The 11,646-nt window shown below is 48.9% G+C and overlaps 1 protein-coding gene across 3 annotated transcripts in view; it reads left to right on the forward strand.

Annotated features, from left to right (window-relative positions):
- The first annotated feature begins 330 nt into the window (after positions 1-330).
- PDCL (phosducin like) overlaps positions 331-11,646 on the forward strand; it is a 16,135-nt gene continuing 4,819 nt past the window's right edge. The window contains exons 1-2 of one of the 3 annotated variants that reach the window (XM_040322756.1): positions 331-531; positions 11,566-11,646. The exon at positions 11,566-11,646 is cut by the window's right edge and continues 79 nt beyond it. In XM_040322756.1, the coding sequence (XP_040178690.1) occupies positions 11,572-11,646 (75 nt within the window). In that variant the 5' untranslated portion in view covers positions 331-531; positions 11,566-11,571. The remainder of the gene's footprint in view (positions 532-11,565) is intronic. The other 2 variants (XM_040322757.1, XM_040322754.1) reach the window with 2 other exon arrangements.

The raw sequence follows: 11,646 nt of genomic DNA on the forward strand, positions 1-11,646 counted from the left end.
TTGTTGTCATACTGGGTTTGGATATAAAATCTATTTTGCTTATTTAATTTTTTTTATTTTTTTTTATGTTTTTTCTTATTAATTTCGATATAGTTTTCTTTGTTTGTTTATCTTTTTTTTCAATAGTTTTCTAATTAAGTAGATTTTAAAGATGAAAAAAAAAAGAACAAAAAAGCGCAAAATTGTATAATTTTATATATATATATACACATATACACCTCAGCCACACCACCTCCCCTGTTCCCTTCCGCTGCACACGCCTGTTAGCTCATCCTCCGGCAGATGTCGCTGCGGTACAAGCCTGGAAATCTCACTAGCATAGCAAGAACAAGGAAGAACGCCGCAGCCAATCACAGGAACGTAGTATAATCCTTTAACCAATCAGCGGCCGGCTAATCCCCTTCTGTCATCGTCTTTGGAAACCGGAAGTGCAGGCGGCCAATCACGGCTGCGGAGACTGTATTGGCGGAAGCGGCGGAGGGTTGCCTTTGTGTGTAGAGAGAACGGCGGAGATCGGTCGGTAAGTCTCCGGTGTGTGTGTATATTATATGTATATGTCCGGTGTGGTCGGGGGTCCCCGGTGTGTGTATATTATATATATATATATATGTCCGGTGTGGTCGGGGGTCCCCGGTGTGTGTATATAACGAGGGGGGGAAGTCTCTGGGATGTATAGTCCTGGTTGGCTGTATCCGGTCAGTTCTCTTATATTGGGGTCTTTTCTTTGTTGCCATGGTAACTAGTGATGGCCGCCATTATTGTGTAGCCCTTAAAGCAGAACTCCACCTTTTAGTGCCCCCCCCCTCCCTCGCTGTTTTGGGGGCCCCTTCACATCACATGTCCCCTTATTTTGCGCGGCCGTCGCCACGGGAGACGCGTAACTGGCGGGACGTGAGGTCTAGAGGGGTCTTTTGTGGTCGCCAGGCTCAATCCAGTGATGTCACAGTGTCTTCCAAGCGCAGGGGGCGGGGCGGTCCTTAGACCTCCTATAGAGGAGCGTGATTCCTGCGCCGGGTTTGGATCAGCCGCGGCGTCCGTCCAATCGTAGCGTGAGAGCCGTTAGCGGGTCTTTTTGCGGTCCTCAGGCCGATGTGTAGACTTATTTTTGCAAATTTAAATCGTGTTGCTCTCCTGATGGGGGGGGGGGGTCTGTGCTGATTGTTTACCAGAACAGACCCCCCACCTCGGATGGCCACCCACACCCATCAGTGCCACCCATGAGTACCCATCAGTGCCACCCATGAGTACCCATCAGTGCCACCCATGAGTACCCATCAGTGCCACCCATGAGTACCCATCAGTGCCACCCATGAGTACCCATCAGTGCCACCCATGAGTGCCCATCAGTGCCACCCATCAGTGCCTATCAGTGTCGCCCATCAGTGCCACCCATAAGTGCCCATCAGTGCCACCCATAAGTGCCCATCAGTGCCACCCATGAGTACCCATCAGTGCCGCCCATGAGTGCCCATCAGTGTCGCCTATCAGTGCCACCCATAAGTACCTATCAGTGTCGCCTATGAGTGCCCATCAGTGTCGCCTATGAGTGCCCATCAGTGTCGCCTATGAGTGCCCATCAGTGCTGCCTATGAGTGCCCATCAGTGCCACCCATAAGTACCCATCAGTGCCGCCTATGAGTGCCCATCAGTGCCGCCTATGAGTGCCCATCAGTGCCGCCTATGAGTGCCCATCAGTGTCACCTTTCAGTGCCACCTATAAGTACCCATCTGTGTCGCCTATCAGTGTCGCCTATGAGTGCCCATCAGTGTCGCCCATGAGTGCCCATCAGTGGTGCCCATCAGTGTCGCCTATCAGTGCCACCCATGAGTACCCATCAGTGCCACCCATGAGTACCCATCAGTGCCACCCATGAGTACCCATCAGTGGTGCCCATCAGTGTCGCCTATCAGTGCCACCCATAAGTACCCATCAGTGCCACCCATGAGTACCCATCAGTGTCGCCCATGAGTACCCATCAGTGTCGCCCATGAGTGCCCATCAGTGCCACCCATAAGTACCCATCAGTGCCACCCATAAGTACCCATCAGTGCCACCCATAAGTACCCATCAGTGTCGCCTATGAGTGCCCATCAGTGTCGCCCATGAGTGCCCATCAGTGCCACCCATAAGTACCCATCAGTGCCACCCATAAGTACCCATCAGTGCCACCCATAAGTACCCATCAGTGCCGCCTATGAATGCCCATCAGTGTCACCCATAAGTACCCATCAGTGTCGCCCATCAGTGCCACCCTTTGAGTGCCCATCAGTGTCGCCTATGAGTGCCACCCATAAATTCCCAGAACAGCGACGTCACCCAGTTCTGAGAGGGCGTCATGTGACATCCTTGGGACACAGCTGATTGGGTGGTAAAGGGCCAATCACAGCGTTGTGTCCTCTCATCTCTGGGTCTGATAATAAATATTATATATAGGAAGAGATGAAGGTTTATCCTCCTCCCCCGCCGCCGTTCTCCGGTCTCCATGACAACGCATTTCCTAATCTCCAGAAAGCCGGAATTATGGAAAGTCCTCTAATCTCCTCCTTTCTCCGGTGTCGGCGGATCGGCTCCGATCTCCGGGATTTATTTATTACAGGCGCTTGTGTAACGTCGTCCAATCACGCCGCACTTCATATAAATATTATACATTCACATTAGTCTCCGCCCCCAAGAGCTTACACTCTAAGGTGGCCCCTAACTCCCACTCATACCAGGGGCCACATTCAGACAGGAGCCAATGAGTGACCAGCATGTGGGAGGAAACCGGAGGGAGGAAAAAAAGATCCACTTATTATTTTCTCTAAAGGATTTCATTAACCACTTGCTGACCAGCCGCCATCTTTACACAGCGTCAGGCCGGCTCGTTCCCGCAAATCGCCGTCGGCGTACAGCGGCACCTTTTTAACCACTTCAGCCCCAGAAGGATTTACTCCCCTTCCTGATCGGAGCTCTTTTTTGTGCGATTCGGGACTGCGTCGTTTAACTGACAATTGCGCGGTCGTGCGACATGGCTCCCAAACAAAATTGGCGTCCTTTTTTTCCCACAAATAGAGCTTTCTTTTGGTGGTATTTGATCCCCTCTGCGGTTTTTATTTTTTGCGCTATAAACAAAAATAGAGCGACAATCTTGTAAAAAAAAACAATATTTTGTACTTTTTTTCTATAATAAATATCCCCCAAAAAAAATCTATAAAAAAAAAAAAACAACGTTTTTTTCCCCCTCAGTTTAGGCCGATACGTATTCTTCTACTTGTTTTTGGTAAAAAAAAATTGCAATAAGCGTTTGATTGGTTTGCGCAAAAGTTATAGGTCCAGATTCTCAAAGGAGATACGCCGTCGTATCTCTGAGTCCGAGCCGTCGTATCTCTGAGTCCGAGCCGTCGTATCTCTGAGTCCGAGCCGTCGTATCTCTGAGTCCGAGCCGTCGTATCTCTGAGTCCGAGCCGTCGTATCTCTGAGTCCGAGCCGTCGTATCTATGCGCCTGATTCTTAAGCCCCATACACACCATCAGATTATCTGCAGATTTTTGTCTTCAGATTTACCAAAACCATGTAGTGCAAGGGCCTGTCTGATTGCATACAAATTGAAACTCTTAAGGTTTGACCTCATATTATATGGTTTTGGTAAATCTGAAGACAAAAATCTGCAGATAATCTGATGGTGTGTACGGGGCATTAGAATCAGTTACGCATAGATTTCTATTACATCCGACCGGCGTAAAGCCCCATACACACCATCAGATTATCTGCAGATTTTTGTCTTCAGATTTACCAAAACCATGTAGTGCAAGGGCCTGTCTGATTGCATACAAATTGAAACTCTTAAGGTTTGACCTCATATTATATGGTTTTGGTAAATCTGAAGACAAAAATCTGCAGATAATCTGATGGTGTGTATGGGGCTTAAGTCTCTTACGCCGTCGGATCTTAACTGCATATTTACGCTGGCCGATAGGGGCGTGTACGCTGATTTACGCCTAGAAATATGTAAATCGGCTAGATACGCCAATTCACGAACGTACGCCCGGCCGGCACAGTACAGATACGCCGTTTACGTTAGGCTTTTCCCGGTGTATAGTTGCCCCTGCTGTATGAGGCATAAGTGCGGCGTACCAATGTTAAAAAGGTAGTTCCCCCCCCCCCCCGACACATTTTACCATCGAGACAGGCATTGTAGCGCGAGCTACAGTATACCTGTCCCGATTTTTTTAACCCCGGACTCACCTTGTAATCGGACATCGTAGATTTCGGCTCCCGCGGGGAATGGGCGTGCCTATGGAGAGGGAGGATGATTGACGGCCGGCCCTGGCACGTCACTCTCCCCGAAGACAGCCGGAGTAGGTCTCGGCTCTTCACGGCGCCTGCGCACAGGCTATGCGCACGCGTCGTGAAGACCAAGCCTATTTCGGCTATTTCCGGAGAAGCGTGACGCGCCAGAGCCGGCCGTCAATCACCTTCTCTCACCATAGGAACGCCCATTCCCCGGTATCTTCGATGTACGATTACAAGGTTTTTTTTTTCGTCGATAGGGTGAACCCCCGCTTTAAGTATGGCCGTCGTTCCCGCGTTGAATTTTGAAAATTTTACGTCGTTTGCGTAAGTCGTTCGTGAATGGGGCTGGACGTCATTTACGTTCACGTCAAAACCAATACGTCCTTGCAGCGTACTTTGGAGCAAGGCACACTGGGATATTCCACGGACGGCGCATGCCGTCAATCACGTCATAAGTTATTTATATAAAACACGCCCCCCTGTTCCACATTTGAATTAGGCGGGCTTACGCCGGCCGATTTACGCTACGCCGCCGCAACTTACGGAGCAAGTGCTTTGAGAATACAGCACTTGCCCGTCTAAGTTGCGGAGGAGTAACGTAAATGGATACGTTACGCCCGCGCAAAGATACGCCGATCTACGAGAATCTGGCCTATAGCGTCTACAAAATAGGGGATAGGTTTATAGCATTTTTATTAATATATTTTATTTTTTTGACTGCGACATTATGGCGAACACATCGGACAATTTTGACACACTTTTTGGGACCATTGTAATTTATACAGCGATCAGTGCTATAAAAATGCACTGATTACTGTGAAAATGACACTGGCAGTGAAGGGGTTAACCTGTAGGGGTTAAGTGTTTCCTAGGGAGGGATTCTTACTGTAGGGGGGGTGTGGCTTGGCGTGGCTCACAAGCTGTGGCTTCGATTCTTACTTTAGGGGGTGTGTCCTAGGGAGGGATTCTTACTGTAGGGGGTGTGGCTTGGCGTGTGACGTCACTGATCATCGTTCCCTATGACAGGGAACAGACGATCACTGACAAGCCACTAGGAAGCACGGGGAAGGTTTGTTTACACTTACCTCTCCCCGTTCTTCAGCCCTGTGACCCGATCGCGGGACACTGGCGGCGATCGGGTCCCACGGTTACGGAGCTTGGGACCGGGACGCGAGCGCGCCGGCGCTTTTCGTGATCCACGGCTGGGTTCTTAACTACATGCCGTGGGTCACAGTTCTACGGCAGCAGGTCGGCTCTCGTGTGCGAGAACCCGTAGCTCTACGGCGGCTCTCGAATCGGCCACTAGGGGCGCGTGAGCGCCCCCCGCTCGCTTCTGACTCCCGCACGCGTGCCCGGCAGTCGCGATCACCGCCGGGCACCCGCGATCGCTCGTTACAGAGCGAGTACCGGGAACTGTGGGTGTAAACACACAGCTCCCGGTCCTGTCAGGGGAGAAATGCTGATCTTCTGTTCATACAATGTATGACCAGCGATCAGTCATTTTCCCTAGTGAGGCCACCCCCCCTACAGTTAGAACACACCCAGGGACATACTTAACCGCTTCCCCGCCCCCCCTAGTGTTAACCCCTTCCCTGCCAGTGGCATTTTTATAGTAATTCAATGCATTTCTATAGCACTGATCGCTATAAAAATTCCAATGGTCCCAAAAATGTGTCAAAAGTGTCCGAAGAGTCCGTTATAATGTCGCATTACCGAAAAAAAATCGCTGATCGCCGCCATTACTAGTAAAAAAATATATATTAATAAAAATGCCATAAAACTACCCCCAATTTTGTAAACGCTATAACTTTTGCGCAAACCAATCAATAAACGCTTATTGCGATTTTTTTTTTTTTTTTTTTTTTACGAAAAATAGGTAGAAGAATACGTCTCGGCCTAAACTGAGGGAAAAAATTGTTTTTTATATATATTTTTTGGGGGATATTTATTATAGCAAAAAGTAAAAAATATTATTTTTTTTTTCAAAATTATCGCTCTATTTTTGTTTATAGCGCAAAAAATAAAAACCGCAGAGGTGATCAATTACCACCAAAAGAAAGCTCTATTTGTGGGGAAAAAAGGACGCCAATTTTGTTTGGGAGCCACGTCGCACGACCGTGCAATTGTCAGTTAAAGCGACGCAGTGCCGATTCACAAAAAGTGGCCCGGTCTTTGACCAGCAATATGGTCCGGGGGTTAAGGGGGACGTGCCTGTACGCCCTTGTGCCCAGCTTAACCGCTCTGCCGTCGTATATCGGCGTGCGGCGGTCCTCAAGCGGTTAAGAGTTATGGGCGGACATGACGTTTTTGACGTTGCTTCCGTCCTGCAATGGTACGGAGACAGGCCATCTTCCTCTCACTCATTCCCATACCCAGCACAGAAGAGGATCCGATCGCCTGCGGCGGGGGGCATCCGAAAGTGGCAGTGCCGGCGTAAATCGGCGTGAGCCGGTCTGGAAGTGGTTAAAGTAGAATTCCAGCCTAACTAGTCTTTAAAAATACTCCTTCCCTTCGCTTAACACCCTTTGCTGACTCACCTGAGTACAAATGATGTATACACTTCGGTGCGGGTTACATGATCCCGTGTGTGTCAGTCAGCGGCAGGTGCAGAAGAGTGGAGAGAATGCAGCTGGGAATTCTGAGAGCCTACGGGGTGACGTCACCCATCCCCCAATTCCCCGGTCGTTGTTGAGCGTTCTCTCTGCTCCTCTGCCGATGAGTGACACAGGGGAGCCGGATCACACGAATGGACTGAAAATAGGTAAGGTGTGTGTATATACAGTGCCTTGAAAAAGTATTCATACCCCTTGAATTTTCTTTGTCTGTGATCAGCAATTTTCAAGTCATGCCACAGATTCTCATTGGCCCAGATTCAGGTACATTTGCGCGATATTTGCGGGGGAGCAGGGCAACGATTTTACCCTGCGCCCCCGCAAATATTTTGCGCTGCCCTCGATTCACGGAGCAGTAGCTCCGTAAATTGTGAGGGCGCGCCGGCAAAATTGCCCGGCGTAAGCGCGCGCAGTGTAAATGATCCCACCGGGGCGGGAATCATTTAAATTAGGTGCGCCGAGCGTACAGCGCATGCTGCGTCGGGAAACTTTCCCGACGTGCATTGCGGCAAATGACGTCGCAAGGACGTCATTTGCTTCAAAGTGAACGTGAATGGCGTCCAGCGGCATTCACGAATCACTTACGCAAACGACGTGAAATTCAAATTTCACGGCGCGGGAGCGGCGGCTATACTTTAGCATTGGCTGCCCCTACTATTAGAAGGGGCAGCCTTGCGCTAAAGTTGCCGTACGTAAACCCCGTACCTGACTTGCGCGGGGCCCGCGCAAGTTTGTGAATCAGTTGGTAGTATGCAATTTGCATACTACACGCTGATCACAATGGGAGCGCCCCCTAGCGGCACACGCAAGAATGCAGCCTAAAATCTGCGAGGCATAAGAGCCTTATGCCGCGCAGATTTTAGGCTGCAGTCGGCGTAACGAGGTTCCTGAATCAGGAGCACTCGTTACACCGGAGCAAGTGAGCAATTGCGCTGTGTAACTTATGGTTACACGGGCGCAATTGCTTCTTGAATCTGGGCCAATGGGATTTAGGTCTGGACTGTGACTGGGCCATTCTAACACATGAATGTGATTTGATGTAAACCATTCCATTGTAGCTCTGGCTGTACTTTAGGGTTGTTGTCCTGCTGGAAGGTGAACCCCCCCCCCCCTCCCAGTCTCAAGTCTTTTGCAGACTCTAACAGGTTTTCTTCTAAGATTGTCCTGTATTTGTCTCCATCCATCTTCCCATCAACTCTGACCAGTTTCCCTGTCCCTGCTGAAGAAAAGCATCCCCACCACATGATGCTGCCACCACCATGTTTCACAGTGGGGATGGTGTGTTCAGGGTGATGTGCCGTGTTAGTTTCCCCCACACACATAGGCCCGGATTCAGATACATTTTCGTATCTATCGGCGGGCGTAGCGTATCTCAGATACACTATGCCGCCGTAACTTAGGGCGCAAGTTCCATATTCAGAAAGAACTTGCGCCCTAAGTTACGACGGCGTACTGTAAATGTGTCGGCGTAAGCCCGCCTAATTCAAATGTGGTTGATATGGGCGTGTTTTATTAAAATTACTTGTGACCCCACGTAATTGACGTTTCTTACGAACGGCGCATGCGCCGTCCGTGAACGTTTCCAAGTGCGCATGCTCCAAATTACGCCGCAAACTGTCACAATGCTTTCGACGTGAACGTAACTTACGTACAGCCCTATTCGCGAACGACTTATCGCTTTAACAGACAATTGCGCGGTCGTGCGGCGTGGCTCCCAAACAAAATTGGCGTCCTTTTTTTCCCACAAATAGAGCTTTCTTTTGGTGCTATTTGATCACCTCTGCGGATTTTATTTTTTGCGCTATAAACAAAAATAGAGCGACAATTTTGAAAAAAATTTAATATTTAAACTTTTTGCTATAATAAATATCCCCCAAAAATATATAAAATGTTTTATCCTCAGTTTAGGCCGATACGTATTCTTCTTCATATTTTTGGTAAAAAAAAATCGCAATAAGTGTTTTATTGATTGGTTTGCGCAAAGTTTATAGGGCCAGATTCACAGAGGAAATACGCCGGCGTACTTTCAAATTTGCCGCGTCGTATCTTTATTTGTAATTCACAAAACGGCTTTTGGCTAAGATCCGACAGGCGCGTGAACGCGCCTAATTTAAATGGTGCCCGCCCCATTTGAATTAGGCGGGCTTGCGCCGAGCAGATTTACGTTACACCGCCGCAAGTTTACAGGTAAGAGCTTTGTGAATCAGGCACTTACGCTGTAAACCTGTGGCGGTGTAACGTAAATGGGATACGTTACGCCGCCACTGCGCAACGTAAATGTACTTGAATCTGGCCCACAGTGTTTACAAAATAGGGGATAGTTTTATTGCATTTTTTATAAAAAAAAAAAAAATTTGGAATGGCGGCGATCAGCTTTTTTTTTTTTTTTTTTTATCGTGACTGCGACATTATGGCGGACACTTTTGACACTATTTTGGGACCATTGTCATTTATACAGCGATCAGTGCTATAAAAATGCAATGTACTGTGAAAATTACACTGGCAGTGAAGGGGGTTAACCAGGAGGGGGCGCTGTAGGGGTTAAGTGTGCCCTAAGGGAGTGATTCTTACGGTGGGGGGGGGCGTGGCTGTGCGTGTGACATCACTGATCGTCGTTCCCTAACACAGGGAACAGACGATCAGTGACACTCACACTAGTAAGAACGGGGAAAGGTTTGTTTACACTTACCTCTCCCCGTTCTTCAGCTCTGTGACCCGATCGCGAGACACCGGCGGCGATCGGGTCCGCTGTTCCCACAGGGACGGTCACTGAGAAGAGGACCGGGCCACAAGTGCGCGACCCACAGCTGTGCTCTTAAAGGGGACGCGCATGTACGTCCCTGTGCCCAGCCGTGCCATTTTGTCGTGCGGCGGTCCTTAAGTGGTTAATGCAAAAAGCCACCCTGTACTCGGGACCACCACTTGACACGTACATCTTCTTCACTGCCCGTCGCGCTCAGAGAGATCAGAAATCGCACAAGACACCCGACGCTCTCACATTTTATTCATCTGCCCGATGTCACCTCCGTGTCTTTGGTTAGAAGAATCCCGCCGTCATTGTGCGTCTGCCGCCATCGCTGATTTTGTGAATGTTCTTCTTTAACCACTTCCATACCGGGCACTTACGCACCTTCCCGCCCAAGCCAATTTTCAGCTTTTAGCACTGTCGCACTTTGAATGGCAATTGCGCGGTCATGCTACACTGTACCCAAACAAAATTGGCGTCCTTTTTTTCCCACAAATAGAGCTTTCTTTTGGTGGTATTTGATCACCTCTGTGATTTTTTTTTTGTTTGCGCAACAACTAGAAAAAGACTGAAAATTTGGAAAAAAAAATTAGTTTTTATTTTTTTCTGTTAATTTTTTTGTAAATTAGTAAGTTTTCTCTTTCAATTACGGGCACTGATATGGCGGCACTGATGAGATGGCACTGATGGACATCGATGAGGTAGTACTGACGGGCACAGATAAGGTGGCACTGATTGGCGGCGCTGGTATGCGGCACTGATGGGCACACATAGGCGGCACTGATGGGCACACATAGGCGGCACTGATGGGCACTCATGGGCGGCACTGGGCACTCATAGGCGGCACAGATGGGCACTCATGGGTGGCACTGATGGATACTTTTGGGTGGCACAGATGGGCACTGATAGGTGGGCACTGGGCATGGATGGGCACTGTGGGGTGGCACTGATGGACACTGTGGGGTGGCACTGATGGACACTGTGGGGTGGCACCTATGTTGCCACCCCACACTGATTGGCATTTTTTTTTGTTTGTTTGTTTGTTTTTTTATGGGTTCTTTTTTTTATTTTGGCTTTTTTTTACAGTTTGCCCTTCCCTGGTGGTCCAGTGTGGGCATCCGAGGGGGGGCTGCGCTGATAAACAATCAGCGCGAACCCCCCCTGTCAGGAGAGCCGCCGATCGGCTCTCCTCTTCTCCCGTCTGTCAGACGCGAGTGAGGAAGAGCCGTCAACGGCTTTTCCTGTTTGAGAGAGTGGGTAACCGCTCAAAGAGAACCAGGTAATCTGATTCCTGTGGTCCGAGCCAAGGGTGCAGGCAGTGCAATCAAAATGCAGGTTAGGATGAAGGAAAAAAGCTGGGACAGCCGCACTCCAAAAAAACTCCTCCTTTAATTAAAAATCACAAAATACATGCCACAGCAAAAAACAGCACAACAAAAGAAAAGCTGACGTTTCGCACTATGCCTTAGTGCTTCTTCATAGCTTGTTGTGCTGTTTTTTGCTGTGGCATGTATTTTGTGATTTTTAATTAAAGGAGGAGTTTTTTTTGGAGTGCGGCTGTCCCAGCTTTTTTCCTTCATCCTAACCGGCTTTTCCTGTTTACATCGTGATCAGCCGTGATTGGACACAGCTGATCACATGGTAAAGAGCCTCCGTGAGAGACTCTTTACCTTGATCGGTGTTGCGGGGTGTCAGACTGACACCCCGCAACAACGATCGTCGCGATGCGCGCCCCCGGGGGCGCGCAACGGCTCAATATCCTGAGGATGTCATATGATGTCCACTCAGGATTCTACAACCACTTTGCCGCCGTCAATATGTCATTGGCGGGCGGCAAGTGGTTAATGAGAAAAATGAAATCGATAGAAATGTACCTGTTTATAAAAAATAATAATAAATGACACAGTGACCTGATACTCATTGCCTACATTTAGGAGACGATGACGACCCTGGACGATAAGCTGTTGGGAGAGAAGAGTCAGTACTACTACAGCAGCAGCAGCGATGACGAGGAC

Source organism: Rana temporaria, chromosome 9 (genome assembly GCF_905171775.1).
Source record: "Rana temporaria chromosome 9, aRanTem1.1, whole genome shotgun sequence".
Lineage (NCBI taxonomy): Eukaryota > Metazoa > Chordata > Amphibia > Anura > Ranidae > Rana > Rana temporaria.